At 32.3% G+C, this 23,033-nt stretch overlaps 2 protein-coding genes across 4 annotated transcripts; both read left to right on the top strand.

Moving 5' to 3' along the window:
• Positions 1-9,305: 9,305 nt before the first annotated feature.
• Positions 9,306-16,286, top strand: LOC106756246 (external alternative NAD(P)H-ubiquinone oxidoreductase B1, mitochondrial). 3 transcript variants are annotated; one of them, XM_014638585.2, is made up of 10 exons: positions 9,309-9,600; positions 10,317-10,587; positions 10,857-11,060; positions 11,243-11,493; positions 12,258-12,477; positions 12,698-12,802; positions 13,073-13,336; positions 13,425-13,546; positions 15,755-15,874; positions 15,962-16,286. In XM_014638585.2, exons 1-10 carry the CDS (start codon positions 9,524-9,526, stop codon positions 16,047-16,049), a joined length of 1,722 nt encoding a protein of 573 aa, XP_014494071.1. In that variant the 5' UTR covers positions 9,309-9,523; the 3' UTR covers positions 16,050-16,286. The 3 variants fall into 3 exon arrangements, with proteins under 3 accessions (XP_022634328.1, XP_022634327.1, XP_014494071.1); XM_022778607.1 differs by lacking the exons at positions 15,755-15,874; positions 15,962-16,286 and adding an exon at positions 15,420-15,730 and having other exon boundaries at positions 9,306-9,600; XM_022778606.1 differs by lacking the exon at positions 12,698-12,802 and having other exon boundaries at positions 9,307-9,600.
• A 787-nt stretch (positions 16,287-17,073) lies between these two features.
• Positions 17,074-21,347, top strand: LOC106755964 (external alternative NAD(P)H-ubiquinone oxidoreductase B3, mitochondrial-like). The gene is made up of 10 exons (XM_014638201.2): positions 17,074-17,235; positions 17,561-17,813; positions 18,016-18,219; positions 18,567-18,817; positions 19,067-19,286; positions 19,370-19,474; positions 19,793-20,053; positions 20,174-20,295; positions 20,465-20,584; positions 21,057-21,347. The coding sequence occupies exons 1-10, from the start codon at positions 17,141-17,143 to the stop codon at positions 21,142-21,144; spliced, it is 1,719 nt and encodes a 572-aa protein (XP_014493687.1). The 5' UTR covers positions 17,074-17,140; the 3' UTR covers positions 21,145-21,347.
• The last annotated feature ends 1,686 nt before the right edge of the window (positions 21,348-23,033 follow it).

Raw genomic sequence — 23,033 nt, 5'->3', positions numbered from 1 at the left:
TCTAGCAACAATAATATGACACAAGATTTTGATATAAGAAAGGGTATCAATCACCTGGATTAATAATCGATCCATTATTTTTTTTTAAGTGTTTTCAAACTCAATATTTTAGTAAACGATTAAATTGATTTTGAATTATTAATGAAGAACGTGTTTAATCCATTATTATGTGACATTGAAATTATTTTTCAATTTTGTGTTACTATAATTGATAAAAAACTTGAAATAATTTATTAATTGCGTCAATATCAATTCTGAATTATATATAGAGCTTTTGACTTCTTAAATTCAAAGAGTTAACTTTGAGCTATTTGGGAACATTTCAATATCTGGAAGAGCTTTAATGATAAAATTGGTTATGGTGTATTAAATTCTCGATAAATTCTTCATATTTTGTGTTTGTTAGATTGTTTCTAATGTTGTTGTTCTCTTATTGTGTTGGCAAGAGTTAATAACAATATACTTTTGGGAGATTATCAGGTGGAAAATGCTAAAATCTTTTTATTGTTTATATCGATTGAGATTGATATCTCTTGTGATATCTTTTTGAGTGTGTTCAGGACTAGACAAGGATCAATCGTGATCTGAATCAATATAAAATCTTTTTGTATTTTTTCTACTTTTGTTTTATCTTGTATAACTATCAATTTTTTATTTATCTTGATTATCAAAATTATTTGCATTTAGTTTTCAAAATGAAAATATATTTAAAAAAAAGAAGGAATTCTTTTGTGAAAAAGTTTTAAAACTAATTTATCTCCTCGTGATTTAACAAAACCATCCTCATTTTTTACATGAAACATGGTAAACATTTTATTCTACTATCCCACTTATAAATCATATCTTAATTTCCTACTCAAGTTCATTGGAGAGAGAATTCACACACATGACTATATTGATTTACTAACCATGTTTGGTATCACTACAACATATTAAATATTGATAGTTTTGTACATTCTTATAAAGATGAGTACTTCATATAATGTCCTCATAAAAAATAAGATATTCAATGAGACAAATGTCATCATCTTTACACCTCATATGGTAATAAAGTTTCAAGAAGACTATTATAATAACTACCAAACCTATTCTTAAAGTAATAAGGGAGTGTTGAAGTATTCACCTAATATGGTAATAAAATTTAAAAATGGACTCATATTTTCTAAAGGGTTGAAGTATTAGTGACTCAATCCAAACAAAAACTTTTGACCTCTTAAATCACTTTTTGGGAAGGAAAATTGGTCTAACAATTAGTGCAATGTTGGTTTTATGTAGATAGAATCAAGTTTGGCAAAAGAAGAAGAGGTATACTTTAATACTAAAGTTGTGTTTGAAAAATGTCACTTTACCTTTGATGAACCGTGACAAACTCCAACTAGGTCAACAACCTACTTAGTGCACTAGAGTAAGATGATTACAAAACATACTCCCCAACAACAAATCAAAGAAGTACTAACTCATAACTCCAATTTTTTTGCTTGAAGTCCAATAGATATGTTAGATATTGACCATGGTTTCATTTGTCATAAACTTATTATTTCTTCCTTAAGCAAAACTAATACTTCAAAGGAACAAAAAACTTAGGAAAGAATGTTGCTAAACAATTGGCAAGAGGTGAACACAATAATGAAAGTTGATTTTGTTAGAAATATCACATTTATTGCATGACATGCTAATACTATCATGGTCGATAAGCCAATGATAATTGGAGAATATACACCAACTATACGGACATGAACCAAGCAAGCCAAAAAGATGCACACCCATAAATTAATTAGCTCATGACCCAATATAATCAGGCTTATAAGCTTTATAAATACCTACTCTTAGTACAATCAAATTAAAACACATCTTTATGATGAGGATCCATGATGAAAGGCTTAAAATATCATTATAAGGTAATTCCTTTTGAATTTAAAATTATAGGTGCAACCTACCAATAACTAATGGACAACATGTTCAAAGAGCTCATTTACAATAAAAATGAAGTGAAGGTTGATGACATGGTCATTAAATCGTCAATCACTAAAGATCACGCGAATCATCTTAATGTTGGGAATCCAAGTGTAAGAAGTCTAAGTCTCACATTGGATAGAAATGAGAAAGTAGAGCATTATATAAAGATGAAAGACCTATTAACCCATTGCCTTAAGGTTTTGGGTAGAGAGTAGTGTCAATCCCTTATGTGGTTGGGCTTAGATCTCATTGGTGTTTGTGTCTCCCCGGTGAACCCCCTCCTCGATAGACCTAATAGTGGTATCAGAGCCGATGATTTGTCTTGGTGACTGGCTTAGACTGGCAAAGTGTATTCAGGTAAGCAAGTCCCGTTAAGATGAACGACGGTTGGAAAAGACTACTCGTGGTTCTGGTTGGTTGGAAATGCTTCCGCTGGAGGGGGAATGTACCTATGTGGAAGGGACTCACCCTTGAGGGAGAGATTGTTGGGAATCCAAGTGTGAGTCCAAGTTCCACATTGGATAAAATTGAAAATGTAGAGCACTATATAAAGATGAAAGACCTATTAACCCATTGGAGGAAATATGATAAAAAGCTCATGCCAAAAACTTGAAATACAACATATTAAAACATTATTATAGTTAAATTGTTATTCCTTCATTATGAAATGTTGCACTTATTTTCCGTGGCTATTTTTTTATCATCAATAAGGACTTTTCCTAACAAGCTTTTAACGAGTAACATTCTTAGAGTGATTTTTATTCTCTTAATTAATTTACCATTGATTCATTAAAGTCGACCATATTTCTTTTATATTCATAATTATTAATTTATGGATAAAATTGTATGACTAAAATATTTAAAGTTAAAATCATGTTCAAAGTCATATATAAGATTTTGATTAAATTAATGAAATATTTGGATAAGATTTTTTCTTCTACTAATAACTATGCTTTACTTATTATATTGTTCAAGTTACAAAAACCATTATTCATCAACAAAATGTCTTTGGACAAGTTGAAACATTCAACATCCACATTAAAAGCAAATAACACAACTTAACACATTGCCTGCTTAAAATCTTTCTTATAACTCTTCGTGCCAATAAAAGCCAACTTAACTATATCAAACTCCAAGTCAATCCTAATCTGGTTAGATTCATCAGCTTTCTCTATTTGCACTCTTTAAAAAACCTCAACTTTAACCTGCTTAACTTTTTCCTTAGTTGTTTAAACTACTTTTCCAACATTTCCATCTTAACTAAGAGGCCATTATTCTTTGTTTTCACCTCTTATAGCCTTTTTTTCCTACGATGATTATTCTATCAAACAACTCATTCTATTTGACTTTAGTCAATACAATAAAGTCATGATAAATAAAAATATTCTTTAACTCTTTACTTTATTTAATATTTAAACATTTTTTTGGTAGTTATCCATTTTAAAAAGTGAGTAATCATCAACACCTCATCAACATAACTTTGCAATGATTGAAGCATCTAATAGGGCTCAAAGTTTATAGCAAGCTAGCATAAAAAAAAGGCAAGAAAAACTAGTTCCACTAGCATTAACTCAATTAGTTTTCATATTTACATGCTACAAAGAGTTTGTGTTGGGCATAAAATAGATACGAGACATACTTAAGAGACCTTCTTTGCTTTAGATAAACGAGCGTGAAGATCTTGTTCGAAATGTGTGGTTAGTGGTTCAAGGAGGAAACACTTAGTTATCTAGTAGGGAGAACACAAATAACGATCTTTGGTAGAACTTAGGAAAACTTTAGAGGTACTTCAATTAATGGGTTCAAGGAGGAAGCCTCACACTTATTTTTCTTTGAATGACCTTTTAAAATTGACAAGGGGATTGATCATTCAATGTAGGATCCCCTATTCTTGGCACATAATTACTTATAATCAAACCCTTTGTCCATGACATATGCACAATAAAAAAAAGATAAGATACAAGAAATGGTAAAAGTAAAGCCTTCAACATTAAGAAAAATATATTACCTAAAAATTGAGTTATAGGATCTCAACATAAGACACACTAAGAAAACATTTGTTACTTATTATCTCAGTCCTCTCCTCAATATCGAGTAATTACGCCTAAATTTGAAATTATGTGGTCTCTCTTAGTGGAAGAAAAACTAAAAGTGTGGCTATGATAAAAATAAAATAAAATTTGTATATCCCTGGAAGAACATTTGAATATAAAAGATTTGTGTTTAAAGTTCTTTAAGGATAAGATATAAATGGTGAAAAAGGAACCATATTTATACTTAACCAACTTTAAAGTCATGTTTTAGTTTAAAAAAACATTAATTTATTTATAGTTAGGATAATGTAAAGATATTGCAAAAGAATTTTGAATGTTTTTAGAAAAGTCAAACTATTTGAGTGAAATAAGCTATAATGGTCATATATAAGGCGGTCAACATCCAACACTTAAACTTGAAAATAAAAACAATTGTTGGGTACAAACAAAGTCCCACATTAGAAAAAATAAGAGATAAACATGGGTTTAGATACACATAAGATACCTTCATTGATAAGAGGCCTTTTGTACTGGTACCAAAAGCAAATCCGTGAGGGCTTGGCCCAAAGCGGACAATATCTTATCAAATGTGGAGACTTATGTGTATGTGTGAGTGTTAAACCTCCCTACAAATGGTATTAGAGCCAGGTTCGAGTTTGGTGACCGAGCTTAGATGAGTATGTCCCTCCATAATCGAGTGAAGCCTTGGAAGGTGGACCAGTGGCCGATAGCCTGGAAGTGAATCATGAGAGGTGGAGAGCAAGAGATGCTCAGTGTTTGACCATAGATTGTGAAAGAGAAGTGTTGACCATGGTGTACTCGAGGATAAGAAAGAAAGACTTCCGTTGTAGGGGAGGTGGTCCTTTGTTTGAGGGGAGGATGTTAGGTACAAACAAAGTCCCACATCAGAAAAAATAAGAGATAGGCATGAGTTTATATACACATAAGAAGATACCTTCATTGATAAGAGGCCTTTTAGAGTGGTACCAAAAGCAAATCTGTGAGAGTTTGGCCCAAAGCAGAAAATATCTTATCAAATGTGGAGACTTATGTGTATGTGTGAGTGTTGAACCTCCCTACAAATGGAAAAGGTAGTGATAATGAAGATCAAACCGGTCAGCAGAATTGGCGTGACCAAGGACAAGGAAAAGGCCGAGAAGATCAGTTAAGAGTGGAGTGTTTTAAGTGTGGCAAGTACGGTCACTATGCAAACAATTGTAGGTCAACAAAGTGCTAGAGCTGTGGTAAGTTTGGTCACATTGCAAAGTATTGCAAGACCGAGACAAAGGGGGGGACAAATCTTGTTCTGAAGATGGTGAAGAAGAGTGTGGAATCCTGTTGATGGCAAAGAGCTCGGATGTAGTGGACATGGAGAGCTCGATCCCAACCATGGATGAAGTGATCTCGGTAAAGGATGCAACAATTGTGGAGAAGGAAAACCTGGAGAAAGAACTCAAAGGAAAAGATGAAGAGATTCAGCGAATGGGGAGACTTCTAGATGAAGCTAATGAAATTATGAATAAATAGAAGGTTGAGCTTGAGGAGTTGAAGAAGGCGACTCTTGAAAAAGAAGAGAAAACATCTAGTGTTCTTGAACCAGACGAAGAGGAAAATGAAGATGTTGAGGAGAACCCAATGAAGATGTCGGTCAAGATTGTTGAGAAATCGCCTAAGGTCAGATATGAGTTAGTTAAGGTTATTGAGAAGTCGAGCATAACAAAGTCAGTCAAAGCATTAATGAGGTCAACCAAGGTAAAAGATAGGAAGGCCATAAGGAAAAAGAAGAAGTCAAATTTGACTGAAAGAAGCAAACCTGGTGTTGGATGATGCACATGGAAAGCAAGGAAGGAAGAATTTAAGTTTATGGGGGAGTTTATTGGGATAAACTTAAATTTTAGGGTTTTATTAATAATTTTGTTTGAATCTTATTTTATTAGTTTGGGGTCTAGTAATATTTAGTTTGATTTGATAGAGATAAAATAGGGATATGTAGCTATGATTTTCGGTACAATACTATTTTATGATAGGTTAAGCAGATTTTATTTTAAGACAGTTGATATTTTATTTTCAGATTTTATTTTTATTCTTGTAATATTGTAAGTATTACGAATATTTAAAGCCCTTCAATTATCAATGAATAACAAGACTCAATTTTGGAAAAATATCTGAGTGTGTATCATGAGATTTTCCCAACAAAAATGATGTATAGTTTTTTAAATAAGTACTCGTACACATAAGTGAAGTCAATACCATTTAATAAAAATTTCTATACACCTTATAATGATCAAAATATGTCTCGATTGTTATAAGCTTTTCATCATCATAACTACACATGCTAAAGAACTTAAAAAACTTCTTGAAATAATCTCTCAATGTATTTTTAAACTTATAAAAAGACAATCTTCTCAGGTACTTATGAGAACTCAAAATCATAATAGGGTAAAACTTATCTTTTCACTTACCTTCGACAATGCTTGACCTTCGTGTTACAATAGTCATTTGGGTAAGAGTTTTTTTTTTTTTTTTTTTTTTTTTTCTTTTCTTTTATCATTGATTGTGATTTATGTTGACACTCTCTACTATGATTCTTTGATTTAATATGACTCTCAAAGTAAATATGACTTTTAGGGAATGATTATTTGATTATGATTCGTTTTTGGTCCATAAATTACATATGTCCCTTCATGAAAAAGAGTCCTTATGACTCTTCTTTTTTAATGTTTACATTCTCTCAACTAGCAAGGCATTACTCCCAAGAGAAAAATTGGAAAATGAAAAAGAAATAAAAAACATGATTAGAAAGAAAGCCAAACTTAACAATGGAAAAGGCAACAAGAAAAACTTGCATATGATATACATAAAACTCCAACAATGCTTGAGTAAAATGAAAAAAGAAAGTATGAGAAAAAAAAATTGTACAAAAACTCTTTAAATATATTTAACATGCTTTATGCAAACTAATGTTTTTGAAAATGTCACTTTCAAGTATTGTGTTAGGGAAGAATAAAGTGTTCACTAACCAAATGTTATAATGTTTGGAAATCATCAAAACAGTCATTAATAAACATAGAAAAAACATACATAACTATACGAGATATGAACATTAAATACATAATTTTCAATAATTATTTATAAATATACAAACTTATAAAGAGGAGCATTAAAATACTCATAAAAGTCTATCCTTATTAAAAAGGCCACAAAAGTTTAATCTTTATTAAAATACTCATAATAAATCGACATCATTAAATTTATTTATCTTCCAAACATTAATTAACTATCAAATAGTGTAATGACCAAAATATCCGTTATGTACCTCTTCTAATATAGTTAAATCTATAGCTAATTCCTATAGTATAAATATTAAGAATAAATACAATTGTTCATTATTCAATAATAATTCAACCGTTGAATTGAGGACTAAAGATCAATATTATTTGATTTTTTATTATATATATATATATATATATATACACATACGACATTCAATTTTATGGTTTATTCATCAAGGTTAATTTACTTTTGTATTTTTTTAAGGATAATGATATTTAGACAACATTTTTTTGACAATATTTGGACATTGATTGTGTCAATATGTGATTGGTCAAAAATTACTTCACAATAATGTTTATGATTATTATTATTGATTGTGGAGTAATTTTTGATCAATTACAGATTGACACGTAATCAAAGTTCAAATGTTGTCAAAACAATGTTGTCTAAATATCATTATCCTTCTTTTAAAGGGATGAAATTTTTAAAATTTTATATCAAAATAAGATGAAATCAAATAATGACCCGCGACTTAAAAAAGTAAAGTCATAGAATGAAGTTGTATGATGTATAATTAGTGATGGTAACGGTCGGGTCAGACACAGATAGTGTCTACCTACAATCCGATCCGTCGAATAAAATTTTATCCGCTACTCGATTCGTTATCTGTCGGATATCGTTTAGAAAATATCCACGGGTATTTTAAAACCTGCGAGTACCGGCGGATACCCGCAAAAAATAAAAAAAATATATTTTAAATATTTTAAAATAAAATTTAAATAAAATTACAAAAAATATATATAGTATAATATAAATTAAATTAAATATAAATTAAAATTTAATTTTAATTAAATTTAACTTAATAAAATATGATTTTATTTTATTTTTAATTAAATTTAATTAAAAAGATATATAAATTAAATTTTTTTATTATTTTTTGCCGGTAACAGATATCTGCAGATCTTCGTTAAGAAATGGATATTAAAATACCCGCTACTCGTTATCCGTGGATAGTAAATATTCACGAATAATAATTACCAGTCCGATTTTTTGTCATTTGTATAATAACTCTGTTTTTTTTTTTTAAATTGAAATCGTTATACCTACAAAGACTCCCGTTAAAAATAAGTTTTTTATATAAAATAATTTATAATTTTATTTATAGTAAAATATTTTTTTAATTTTTATTTTATTATATTTAATGAAATTTATTTATTTTTTATTTAATTAATATAGTGTTTAATATTTATTTAACTAATGAATACATAATAAAAATTACTGTAATAAAATTAATATTATTTTATTATAAAAAATTTAATAGAGAGGAGAAATATACAATAAAAAATAAAAATAGATAATTTTTTCGGTTATAACCTTTGTTGTAAAAGTAAGAATATTTATTTATTTATTCTTAGTAGCTTCATTCATCTCATTACGAGTTATTTATTATCACTATCTTAACTTTTTATTCACTTTTAAGATAGAAAAAGTTTGGATCATGATATTTTAAAATTTTTTTTTACAATAGCACATGTTTTATTATTTTATTAGTTTATTTAAATTTATTTTAAAATAATATTTAAAATAAATCAATCATAAACTATCATGTTTATTAAAAAAATTGTTAAAAAAAGTTTTTTTCAAAAGTTTTTAAAAGTGAAATCGTATTTGGTATTCGACGATGTAACGACAACTTCTAACCGCCCTCCAGGTATTTAAAAACTGAATTTTTATTTTTGGACGGCATGACATTTTTTTGGGTACAACACTGATGACATTATTAGTTGCGAAACAAGCGTAACATTATTATTTTAATGTAATATATTTGTGAAAAAAATGTTTTTTTTTAATAAATCTTTTAACAACTTTTTTATTATATGATAGTTCGGGACTGATTGATTTCAAATATAGAAAGCAATCTACACTTTTAATTTTTCATAATTTTCTTTAATTTAAAAAAAAGGTGACAGCCATGTTACTTTTAGTTACGGAAGTGAAAAGTAAAGTAATTTATATTTCTTGCATAACAGTATATTCTGATCCTTTTGTGAAAGATTTATCTTTCGAACTAAGCTTTCGATGAAGATCGAAAAGTTCCAGCTACGAACTTTGATGGCAGACAATAATATCCTATCCACACGTCAAGGCCACGTGTTGAGACCCAAATACCTTTGTCTGAAGTTCAAATAAAACACTTCAGATTTCAGATTTCAGAGTTCAGAGCTTTGCAGTTGAAGCTTTTAATCCCAATTTTTGCATCCATGACGGTTTCTTCCTTCTTCAACAGGGCCTCCAGGGTTCTAAGCTCCTCCAATTTTCTTTTGCTCTGCACTCTCAGGTGTTTTTATTTATCAATTTTTCGTGTATATTCTTTTAATGAGCTAGGAAGATACGAAGGATACTTCTAATGTATTGTCTATTTTAAGATTTCAGTGGTTATTGTTGTTGTTGGTTGAAGTTCTCACTTAAGAGTGTGTGAATTTTTACTTACATTCATATACATGTGCATGAGCGAGTAATTTTGGGGTATTATTATATTATTTCACTTGATCCACTTGCTAGTGTTAATCAAGATCATTCAATGCGTGTCCTTCTTGATGTTGGATTAGTGTTGCAAATGGATCCAAGCAATTTTACTTCATTCAATGCATCCCTATACTTCCATTGTTCTTCTTGGGCAATTGAGCTAGTGGCTCTAATGGTGCCTTGCCTCAAAATGTCATCTGGGATACTCACAGACCCAGGGTAAACTTCTTAGAGTTTAGAAAGAGAACTTAAAGATGTAGAAAAAAAAAATGTATTCTATGAAACCACAAACAGAGACCATTGGAGGGAATTATCCCTCTATGGGGTTCTTCTTCAGCAAAGGGTATCCCTTTTCTTTCATTCCTTAGGTCTCATCAGCTATATTGTTTTTCCTTTATATTTGTGTTCAGCGTTACGCCTTCTTTCTTCAAATACTCTTGGTTAGAAGCAATCTCTCAGAAGTAGTCAACTGAATCTCACGTATGTGTTTTCTATTTCACTGAGTTTGCATGCCCTTTGAAATTTCAGTGGTGGTGGTGTGGTTGCATACTCGGAATCACAAACAGGAGCTGAACGTCCTAGTCTTCAAGCTAATGAGCCCTCCAAAAAGAAAGTAGTGGTTCTTGGAACAGGATGGGCTGCTACCAGTTTCCTTAAGGATCTGGATGCATCATTATATGATGTTCAGGTTGTTTCGCCTCGTAATTACTTTGCATTTACTCCCTTATTACCTAGTGTCACTTGTGGGACAGTTGAAGCACGGAGCATTGTAGAGCCAGTCCGAAACATCATTAAAAAGGTGGAGTCAATTTTAACCGAGCTCTAAGAATAATTGGTGGTTTTTTAGACAGCAATTCACATGAGCATGTAATATAATGATAAATCTAGTGTTCTTTGAGGCTTATCTTATAAAACAAGATTGTTCGATGCTTCACTTAGTTATGTGTATTGTTGATGTCAGTATCACCTTGTGGTCATGTCTGGGATTTTTTCTCCCTTTCATTTCTTGTTCTTAAGGGTATTTTGACTTGATAATTAATAAGAAAGCCCCCCATTTTACCATTGCAGAGAAAAGGAGAAATAAACTTCTGGGAAGCAGAATGTATCAAGATTGATTCTTCAAACAAAAAGGTTTTCTGTCGGTCCAATATTGACAACTTGGTGGGAAGTGGCGAATTTTCCTTGGACTATGATTTCTTGGTTGTAGCAGTGGGAGCACAAGTAAATACATTTAACACTCCTGGTGTCAAGGAGAACTGTCATTTTCTGAAGGTATTTTTTTTTTCTTTATCATCCTTTATTGGGTCAATTTTTTTTTTCTTGTTTATGACTGTTGGTTTATCAGGAGATTCATTGAATCTTTGAACTTCTTGGTGAGGAAAAATCCATAATCAAACACTTATTTGTTGATCTGTTTGTAACTAATTCAAAATGCGCCCTATGATGACTCACAGGATGTTGAGGATGCTCAGAGGATTAGACTGTCTGTGATTGATTGCTTTGAGAAGGCTGTTCTTCCTAGTATAACTGACCAAGAGCAAAGGTCAATTCTTCATTTTGTTGTAGTGGGAGGAGGTCCAACTGGTGTGGAATTTGCTGCAGAATTGCATGATTATGTCCTAGAAGATTTAATCAAATTATATCCAACCGTCAAAGATAAAGTGAAAATAACAGTGATTCAATCAGGAGATCACATCTTGAACATGTAAGAACAACATTGGGCATCAACTGTCTAAAGTACTTTCTAGCTATTTATGAACTTTTTTTTGGTTACTTTAGGAACAACATTGAAACTTACGTATCCTGCCAACTGCTTTATTTATTTAGCATGTTACTTGTGTTGGACGTTGAACTACCTCTTTGATACAGCACAACTAAAATGCTACCGGTTCTAAATCTAGTGTTCCTTCAACTGTAATAAACTTTCTCTTTACATGTTACTTTATTCATCTGAAATTAGCTCTTTATTGGATGAACTGCTGCATTTTATTTGGTTAATGTTACCGTAAAAGCCAAATTAGATTGCAAACTAAATCCACTCACAGGTTCATTTGCATGCTGCTTTATGTTTTATGATTGGTGTTTAGGATTGGCGTCTTTGTCATTGGTCTGACATCAAATAACAAGATTACCAATCAATTCAATAATACCTTTTAACTTATCTTGGTAATTGATAATTCAATAATGTATACCCTGCGGTTACTACCTCCTGTATATTTGATCCTATTTAGCTTTGATTGAAGATTTTTGGTTGAGACTTACAACTACAGATCACTGCACCACCTCCTCGCCCCAACAGTTCAATCCTTCCACTGTTTATGCATTCAAACACCTCTTACTTTTTGTATTGAATTTCTAGTATTGCTAATCTTCCTTCGTCAAGGAAGTATAATTTTAAGTCTTTCACATTCTTAACTCATCTTATATAAGAAAGCACACCTAGGATAAATGTCATCTTCAATCTTGTAGGTTTGATGAAAGAATAAGTTCATTTGCTGAGCAAAAATTTACAAGAGATGGGATAGAAGTTCAAACAGGATGCCGGGTCATCGGTGTTGACGACAAGGTTATTACAATGAAGGAAAAATCAACTGGAGAGGTTTGCTCAGTGCCCCATGGATTGGTTGTGTGGTCAACTGGCATTTCAACTCTTCCAGTTATAAGGGACTTTATGAAAGAAATTGGTCAGGTGCTCATTCATTCCATGCATATTCTGAATGCTATTTGCCTCAGTCTTTCTTCTTCTCACTTCTTGTGTATGTGCTTGTGCACATAGTGAGGAAGGTGCTCCAGCTTTTTTAGTATGTTACATCAGATCCATCATATATAATGCCTTTCTGGCTTAAAATCACAATTGACTATTGTATGGATAATCATATCTGTATAAGCGAGAATTTCACCATGTGCAGGCTGAAAGGCATGTACTAGCAACTAATGAATGGTTGCGTGTGAAGGGATGTGAAGAGGTGTATGCCCTTGGTGATTGTTCTAGCATAACTCAACGTAAAATCATGGTATCTCTTCAGACTTTAAGAAGTCTTTTTTAAACTTCTAAACTTATTTTAATACAGCACTGTGCTGTATCCTCTCTGAATGAATAAAGATGTGAACAACTTGATTGAGTTTTGATGATGAAATTAAACTCATTGTCCCTTTCATTTGATTATTTCTGATAAATCGAACAAACTTGTTACATGTACTTCTATTCAGGAACGAAATGCATGTTATGTAAATCACGATTGAATTGATCTATGTGATAATTAACTTGTTACCTTGGTTTCTAGGATGATATCACAGCCGTATTTGAGGCTGCAGACAAAGATAAGTCAGGCACCTTAACTATTGAAGAATTCCAGGAGGTGATGGATGACATTGTCTTAAGATATCCGCAAGTTGAGCACTATCTAAAGCAAAAACATCTGCGTGATTTTAGCACACTATGGAAAGATTTGCAAGGGAATGAAAGCAAGGAAATAGGCATAGAAGCATTTAAGCTGGCCCTTTGTCATGCAGATTCACAGGTGAAGAGTCTGCCAGCAACTGCACAGGTATATATTTCACCAGTAACTCTTACTTGTGCTGATACCTTGTGCTGCCAGACATCTTGTACATTTTTTAAGGTGTTGCTATATCCAGGTTGCTGCCCAACAGGGTGCATATCTAGCTAGATGCTTCAACCACATGGATCATGCTGAAGAGCATCCTGAAGGTCCTCGACGATTTAGTGGATCTGGACGCCATAAGTTTCTACCCTTCCGGTAAACTGTGTACTTCATGTTCTTATTATGTTTCCTATCCAAAACTTTAAGTGGTTTAATGGGTCTTTCACCTTTATATAGTGTTTTACTTTCTCGTTTCTATCCAATGTGGAACTTGAACTCACACTTTTCCAACATTACCTTCTTCCACTTTTTTAGATGAAGCATTTTGTTTCTATTTGAAACCATGCTCTAAGCCCTTCTATGTGGGACGTTAAGGTCCAATATACTACTCGTCAAGAAAAATGTTTTAATGCCTTTGTTATTGAAAACACTTCAAATTTAGATCCAAGAGAATATATCTAAGTAAACAGCTATAATCACTGATAAATGTAACAAAACATTTATAGTGAGCATGAAAAGAGACATACCCCAAACATCACTATGAATCATTTCAAAACAATAGGAATCACGATGCTATGGAAAATAAAGTAGTTTACTTTTAGCCAATTTGCAAGCAGAACAAGACAAATGCACCAATACCAATAACTTTATATCCCAACAAACTAAATTTAAATGAGTGAGATAAAATAATAGAGCTAGGATGATCCAATTTTCTATGTCAATCCTCATCGCTATTGAAAACATTATTTATAAGCAAAAGAGAAGTGATGGAAAATAAACTGGAGAGGAAACAATCTTCCCACTTTAGACCCCCTTCATGACCATTTTCCTCAATAACAACTCCAACACAAGATAGCATGAGAAAAGTTGACATTACATTTGTTGTCTACTAATTGACCAACAAACAATAAGTTGGAAGCAATAGTGCTGGAAAAGAAAGAAATATGAGCATCTTATGCATCTATGGCTACTTTGTAGTCGGTGCATTAGAGGGCCCATCTAGGTGACCCAAGAGTCTTTTCCCTTTGACATACATCTTGAATTGATATTTCCGAGTTGTATAACTCTTGCTGTCAGTTGCATACAAAAATTGTCTTTATTTGAAGTTGTCAGGATGGTCGAGTAGCACTATCCCAATAAAACAGAACCATGAAAATGCAATGCAAAAATGAAGCAAACAAGGTTGAAGAACCATGAGCGAGAACAAAAATTATGGGCACGAAAAAACTGCCACAGCGAACAAGTGTAGTGAATGTAAGTGTGAACAAAAATCACAAGCATGAAGGGACTGCAAACAAGAATAGAAATCGAAAGCATGAACATGAACACAGGCAAGAACAAGAATCACAAGCACAAACAAATATTGTAAAGTGAACTGAAACCACAAAACATGAACAAGGGAGGCATGGGTGTATAATAGGTTGCAAGTGCACGAATCATGAACAGGTCATCTCTAGAAACCATGAGCTAGACCATGAAAATGTGGAAGGGAGAATGAACATACCAGAAGAACAAGAACACAAATCGAGAACAGGTCATGACTAGAAATCATGAGCTTGACCATGAAAACATGGAAGTAAGAATGAACAACTCAGAAGAACAATACTGGATTGGAATTCGTCTGCTACCATGTTAGGAAAAAGTGGTTTGATGTCTTTGTTCGTTGTTATTAATTATTTTAGGATATTATATTAGATTGAAAAGAACAGATCAGTTCAGATTTACCTGGCTTATTTCTAGGACAGCAAATTAATATAATTAAGTAGATAAAATAATTCTTGATTCATACAATTATTCAAGCAAAATTCTTATAAAGTAAATTTTAAGTTTAACTTAATCTTATAAAATTTGTTTGTGGAGGTTTTCACTTACTTATATCTACTATAATTTGATCATATCTTTAAATTAGAAAATGAATTTTAAATTTAACTTTACAAAACCAGATTCTATGATGAGCTTTGTAATTATTTTTATATTATAATTTGATCATACCTTGAATGATAACATATTTCATTTTTGGTGAACCCAGATATTTTCTGGTTGATAATTGGAATGCATTTGAGAGAGTGAATTATCTCAGTGCTAGAGATATTGAGATCCTTTGAACATAATGAGTTTTCCAGATCCACGTTCTTCCATACATGTAGACTTACATAATGATGCGTTTAGAAGGCATGGTTATCTGCCAACGATATACTACATTATGTTTTCAAAATAGTTGGCCGCTAATTGGGTAAAAAAGATGTTTTTATAACCATTTTAGGTTAGTTTTTTTCCTAATCAAAGATATAATATAACAGGTAATTGTGTTTATGCTTCATCAATGACTAATTAGTGAGAGACTGTTTTGTATGTTAACAAAAGGTATAGGCATCTGGGTCAATTTGCTCCACTGGGTGGGGAACAGACAGCTGCAGAACTTCCTGGAGACTGGGTTTCCATGGGTCACAGCACTCAATGGCTTTGGTATTCTGTATATGCAAGGTGAGTGATTATCTATTATGTAAAGCAGACTTGTTTGGTGTATTTGCATAACTAGCTTTATCTAATAACTTTGTGTTCAACATTCAGCAAGCAAGTGAGCTGGCGAACAAGGGTCTTGGTCGTGTCTGATTGGACAAGAAGATTCATATTTGGCAGGGATTCAAGTCGAGTTTAATTTCACATCTCGGTTACCTCTGTTGATTTTTGTATCTAATGTATAGTGATAGCAATGTTGATGGAACAACATCCCCATTAGAAACATTTTTATGATCAACTGTTATTGCATTTTCGTTGAATGTTTTTGTTTACTGCTTCCATTTTACATAAGCATGTATGTGGATTTGGATTTGGATTGGATCCTTTTCAAGCCTTTTATTCGTACATAATGAGAAGGAAACAGATCTAAGGGCAAGTGTACAACTTCCTTTGATTTAACGAATTAACATAAGAAAAGGAATTTTCATGCGGTAACAACTTTGACTTTTGGCTAGTGTTCAAGATGAATAATAAAATAAATAAAAAATCTATACATCTATTATCTTATATTTTAAGTTAGAAGTAATATTTTAATTTTTATATAAATTTATTTATTTCTAAACAATTTATAAGTGTTATAAAAAATAATGACTCATCTTGATAATATAATCATTTACTTGTACTGTCAACAGGACATGCAAGCTTTGAAGAAAAAAATGACAAAGTATACAAATTTAGAATGTCATGATATTTTCTCGCTTCATATCATCTTCACAAGAAAAAGTCAAATAGTTTTTAATTTATAACTTTTAAAATAAATGATTTCATTTCAAAACTGAATCAATCACTTGTACACGTTGAAAATGTAAGAGAAAAACAGAAGGATGATGTGTAAAAATGAGTGAACAAGAACAATGAGATTAAGAGAGCTTTGAGCAAAGATGCAGTTTGACTGCATAATTCTCGGATCATTTTGTAATTCAACTATAATGATCGGCCATGCATTTTTTCAAGGAGATCTGTTCCTCGAACAACATGGCAGGTGTATTATTTCCCTTGATTTAACCAGTCAACATAAAGAAAATGCATTTTCATGCAGCAACAACTTTGCCCTTGGGCTACTGTTCAAAACAGTACCTGAAAAATCTGTCACTCTTCCGTTTTTCTAGCCCATGTTTCTCTCATTTTTCTTACAAACATAGCATGCAGAAGGAACCAAAAAGAAAACAAAATTGACATAGAAACAAACACTTAAGAAGACAAATTAGCTCTCTAGCTAGGAGTTTCACAATGCGTTGGTCTTCCAGATTCTTTCACACAGCCTCGAGGGTTTACAATGAGTATCCATCATGGTCCAAGTCTATTCTTGTTTGCACTGTCATCAGGTTTAACTTATAAAATCTCATACTTTACGTTCTTGCCATTTTTTTATATGTTCTGTAACAGTCCAGCTGCTACAGCAACTTCTTCATGAGACTTAATATAGTTAAATTCATGCATGTTATCTATCTATCTATCTATCTATATATAGACAGATCTATTCTTCATATTCTAAACAAGAAAAATGTAAGAGTTATATTGTATCAGTATAATCACTTAATTCTTTTTTTGTTGGTATGCATCATTTTATAGGGAGTGATGATCTTCTTATACGTGTTTGTATTTGATTTATTAATTTTCATGTTAATCACTTTCTGCATTGGATTTCAGTGGAGGAGGAGCAGTGGCATTTTGCGATTCCAAACCAGAACATAGCAAAGAACCTCCAAAGAAGAAGGTGGTGGTGCTTGGAACTGGTTGGGCTGGCACCAGTTTTCTGAAAAATATGAAAAGCAACTCCTATGATATTCATGTGGTTTCACCACGTAACTATTTTGCATTCACGCCATTGCTACCAAGTGTAACATGTGGCTCAGTGGAAGCAAGGAGCGTCGTTGAACCCATTCGCAGTATCACCCGCAGGGTACCTTTTTCATCAATTATCTTCTCTCTTATTTAAACAAGTACAAAATTTACATGTTTCTATAACTATCCATGCTGCTATGTACAGTGTATCATGTGTGTAATGGTTATTAATTTACTGCCACATTTACTAGTAGTGCGTAATGTTTCAGCTTTCGAATTATATTTGTATATAAACTTACAAGGAAAACACTGTTCAACAGAGTGGTGTAAACATTAGTTTTAGTGAAGCTGAATGCTACAAGATCGATCAAAAGAATAACAAAGTTTTTTGTCGTGCTGTGAAAGATAAGTCTGGTGAACGAGAAGAATTCTCCATTGATTATGATTACCTGGTAATAGCTATGGGAGGTCGTTCTAATACCTTCAACACACCTGGTGTTGAGGAACACGCCCATTTCCTGAAGGTATATATATCTTTTAAACATCCAATTTCTGTCATAATTGTAATATCAAGTAGAAGTTTCACCAAGGTTATTAATGTTGTACTTAAACCAGTCACAAAAGTATCTGAGAATTGTATATAAATTTCTTTCTTATGAGAAATATTGCATGTGTACATGGTTCCTATCAATCTTACGCTCATATAATTGAGATTGTTTATTACATGAGAGTTTATAACATTCAAACATGTGTACCTTAAAGATTGATCAGGATCATAGTAATCCTGAATGGTGCATGTGTGTATTCGTATGGAAAGAAAGGTCCTTTTAATTAGATGTGAAAACTGAAGTACTCCTGATTCTCTATGAAGGAAGTGGATGAAGCTCTAAAAATCCGTAGGAAAGTGGTTGAACTTTTTGAAAGAGCTAGCCTCCCTACTTTACCAGAGGAAGAGAAGAAAAAGCTTCTGAGTTTTGTAGTCGTTGGTGGTGGTCCAACTGGGGTAGAATTTTCTGCTGAACTTCATGACTTCGTACATGAGGATCTGGCTTATTTATATCCTGAACTTGAAAAGTATGCGAAGATTACTCTCTTGGAGGCAGGCGATCATATCTTAAACATGTAATGTATTTTTTCTTATTATCATATCAAGACTAGAGATAAAATTTTCAAAGTGCTTCTAGAATTTTTCTTCTATCAGAATCAGAATTTTGCCTTAGTATGTTGAATTTTAATGTAAACATTCGTCAGGTAAATGATCGAAGTGAAACTTCAATTCTACCTTTAAGAATAACACTAAAATCACTTTTATGACCATCCCATTTTGTTTTTGAATGTGAGACTGTGATGTAATTTCTTGGTTCATTGCAGGTTTGACAAGAGAATTACTGAATTTGCTGAACAAAAGTTTGCTAGAGATGGCATTAATGTGAAGTTGGGATCTATGGTTGTGAAAGTTAGTGAAAAGGAAATCACTTCCAAAGAAAGGTCAACTGGTGAAATTGTTACCATACCTCACGGAATGGTAGTTTGGTCAACTGGTATTGGTGCTCGCCCTGAAATAGTTGAATTTATGAAACAGCTTGGCCAGGTTTGTGTATTTGTTTCTCACAATCCAGGGGAAAAATTTGCCACTGTTCAATTTTTGCTAGCTTTGAATTATTTCTGTGACAGATTAACAGACGTGCATTGGTCACTGATGAATGGCTAAGGGTGGAAGGATCTGACAACATCTATGCTCTTGGTGATTGTGCCACTGTAAATCAACGTAGAGTTATGGTAGGTGTAATCTATGAATTGTTCATTTTACAAGCCCTTAATGTTTTCTTAGTCTGTGCTCTTTCATTGCTATAATGTGATGGTGTGATTATAGTAGCTACCACATTTTGTTTCTTGTGTGCAAGTGCAAGTAAAAATATTTCATATCAGATAGAGATCAATATGTTGAATGACACGAGTAAGTAGACCTGATATTAACCATTGCATACTACTTCTGCTAAAAATCATTGACATTTTAACAACAGATTATGGTGCTGCAGTGATCTGTTACTTCTTTAAGTTCTAACATAACAGTTTTGTGTGCCATGGCTTGACCAGGAAGATATAGCCGTGATATTTAGCAAGGCTGACAAGAACAATTCCGGAAAATTAGATCTTAAAGAATTTAAAGACGTTGTTGATGACATTATTGAAAGGTACCCTCAAGTGGAAATTTATTTAAAGAAGAACCAAATGAAAGACATGGCCAGCTTGCTAAAGAAATCCCAAGAAAGCGGCATTTCAGTGGACATTGAATACTTCAAAGAAGCCCTTTCCAAAGTAGACTCTCAGATGAAAAATCTTCCTGCCACAGCTCAGGTACAAGTGCATACAGCTAACACTACTTCTCAATAGTGCTTGATGAGTTGAAACTTTTACTTTTCAAAAGGGTCATCTTACTTGTGCTCTGTGATGCCTTCCAACTTTGAATCACTATAGGTAGCTGCACAGCAAGGAGTGTATCTTGCAGACTGTTTCAACCGCATGGAGGATTGTGAGAGGTATCCTGAAGGCCCTCTCAGGTTCAGAGGAGTTGGTCGCCATCGATTCCGTCCCTTCAGGTATGGAAGAAATTATTATATGGTTTAAGATCATTATGGATGATGTACCTGTAATTCTACCACAAAATAAACAAAATGGTTAATCAGTGACGTGTTTGGTTAATTTTTCCTCGTGTAACCGAAAACTTCAGGCCTAATTCTTCATTTCCCATAATTTATTTATTGATAGGTACAAGCATTTAGGACAATTTGCTCCACTGGGAGGAGAGCAAACTGCAGCTCAGCTTCCAGGAGATTGGATTTCAATCGGTCAGAGCACCCAGTGGCTCTGGTATTCAGTGTATACAAGGTAATGTATTCAAGGTTTGAACTAAAACAAATTGTAATTGAGTTTTGGTGTTGTAAAGTTTTTACAATTAAGTATCCACACTTAGTTTATAATAGCTTGAAACCATCACCACATTGATGGACTTGATTTTATTAAAAAGTTGATTTTTAAACCTAACTTAAAGCGTGAGAGTAGAATTAATAGATGGTTTGATAGCGAGTGAAATAGAAATGTCCAAGAAAGAACAAATATACTTAGGATAGACTCTAATCTGATTCTGATACCATATTATGAGAAAAGAAAGGATAAACCTTATCTATAATCGATACGAGACTTCAAACAACATTTTTCTTCACTTTTTTAGAAGCTTAATTAAAATTTTCAACATAAGTTAAGGAAACATCGTAATGTATTAACCTTTATTGGACACAAGTTTATCACATTGTGTTAGTAAAGTATGCTTTCATCTTCTAACTATTCCCAAAACATGCAGCAAACAAGTGAGCTGGAGAACAAGGTTTTTGGTGGTTGGTGACTGGGGGAGACGATTCTTGTTTGGTAGGGATTCAAGTCAAATCTAAGATCTTATTCAAAGCTCAGACCTACTTAATATTCATTTCTTGGCACAGCAGAGCAAATGATCCCAACCTTACCACAGAGGACTATAAAATATAGGAAAAAAAGGATTTTAATTTCATGAAATTACTTTTCCCTGTCCTTTTCTTATGGTATGTTAATTGTATTGATAAACAACCTTATTTTTTAAATACCACATTGACTTCAATAAATCAATTTGAACTTCTAAAAACCTTATTTGCTGCTAGTTTGCCAGACATACTGAAACTCTATACACAAAAATAAAATAACGAATCTCTCTTTACAACTAAACCAGTTGTATGCATTATTGAATCATCACATGAACTGCAATACAAATTCCTAGGTTGCAGTTCATAAAAAGAATCAAATGTACATTTTATAAAGATATGTCAATGCAGAGTGCATCCAAAAGTTGAAGTGTGATTCTAATTTATATGAGAACTTCAGTTTAATTTATCTTATTTTCTTCTCCTAAGAATTGTATTTGATTACCTGATTTTTCTTACAGTGCATTCAAATTGAGAGGACTTACACAAAACGCTTAAAAACACATCAAACATATGTAACTATGACTATGAGGAATGATGTTTTATCAACCCATACACCCATAAAATGCATATTTGATTCTCATTAAAAAAAAGGACAAATTTCAATGTAAATCACTTTATTTCAAAATCATGGTTAATTTAATTTAATTTAAGTTCAACAACATGTTGAAACGTTCCATACTCAACTTATAATAGTGAAATTTTAATTTCTCTTTCTCACTGTCAAGAAATGCCCTTTATTTACTTAGCAAAGTTACCTTAGGAATGGAATAGAAGACAGTTACACTCAAACGTTATCCTTTCAAAAAAAAAAAAAAAATTAAAATCCCATCTGTCTATACAACAATCTGAAAAATCGTGAGCGGAGAAAAAAAAAAGTTAAACTAAACTTGAATATCCTGTTTTAATATTTTAAAATAATACATTTTTTATTTTTAGTATGTATTATTTACATTTATATAAAATATCATTTATTTTTTCTTTATTTGCAGTGCATCCAACATAGATCTGTTTGATATATGAATTAAAAATGAACAAAATTTTACAAAAAAGTAAAATAGAGTATCCTGATACTTTTCAAGAAAATTAATTTTGAATCTTGTTATTGGATGAAGAAAGAGAAAAAGATTGTTTAAGTTATATATAAAATAACAATATAAGTAGGAAAGAATTAAAACAAACAAACAAGTACTATTAAAGCTATTCTTACCTGTACCAATAATAAATACTCTGATCCCAAAATGTTGACAGTGATATCAAATCTCAGATGTCATGTTTTCTCTTATCCTAATTAATAAGAATATATAGATGTTATTTGTTTTTTGTAATTATGTTGAATTTTAATTCTGTAACTTTTCACATGGTATAACTGGAGAGTTGAATTTCATTAAATTGCTGCACAACTTACAATTTACAAGATGAAAAAGTAGAAAGAGATGCAAATAAATACATTTGATGGGATGCCAAACAGAGGATGCTATCCCTGACTCCAGCAACTGAAATACATAACTATTCTGAGAGACTCATCTGCTTGAACTGGTCGATCGGGTACGTCAGTCAACCTGGTAGCTCTGGTCTCCGAACAGGCTCTGCCGGAGAATAACCTTCTGCAGCTCCTGGTGGTGGGTTCTTCCATTGCCGTGGGCACAGTGGTGGACATCCAGATGCGGAGGAAGTAACTCATGTCTTAAGTTGTTGGGAGTGGGACTAGGAAACTACTAATGGTGTGTCTTTATAGAGGAAACAGGGGGCAGAGGGGTAAAACATGTGAGTAAGGTGGTTTTGGGTGATGGAATACTGTACAGCTAAACCTATGAGTGGTTTTG

This window comes from Vigna radiata, chromosome 2 (genome assembly GCF_000741045.1).
Source record: "Vigna radiata var. radiata cultivar VC1973A chromosome 2, Vradiata_ver6, whole genome shotgun sequence".
Classification (NCBI taxonomy): domain Eukaryota; kingdom Viridiplantae; phylum Streptophyta; class Magnoliopsida; order Fabales; family Fabaceae; genus Vigna; species Vigna radiata.
The sequence above is the reverse complement of the archived record's forward strand: the minus strand, read 5'-3'. Positions and strand labels throughout refer to the sequence as shown.

Excerpts from the sequence above, each read along its gene's own strand:
- LOC106756246 (XM_014638585.2), top strand. The coding sequence starts at position 9,524 with ATGACGGTTTCTTCCTTCTTCAACAGGGCCTCCAGGGTTCTAAGCTCC. Across the intron at positions 11,061-11,242 it reads AGAACTGTCATTTTCTGAAG|GATGTTGAGGATGCTCAGAG; the intron begins GTATTTTTTTTT and ends GATGACTCACAG. Across the intron at positions 12,803-13,072 it reads TAACTCAACGTAAAATCATG|GATGATATCACAGCCGTATT; the intron begins GTATCTCTTCAG and ends CTTGGTTTCTAG.
- LOC106755964 (XM_014638201.2), top strand. The coding sequence starts at position 17,141 with ATGCGTTGGTCTTCCAGATTCTTTCACACAGCCTCGAGGGTTTACAAT. Across the intron at positions 18,818-19,066 it reads GGCGATCATATCTTAAACAT|GTTTGACAAGAGAATTACTG; the intron begins GTAATGTATTTT and ends GGTTCATTGCAG. Across the intron at positions 20,585-21,056 it reads TGGTATTCAGTGTATACAAG|CAAACAAGTGAGCTGGAGAA; the intron begins GTAATGTATTCA and ends CAAAACATGCAG.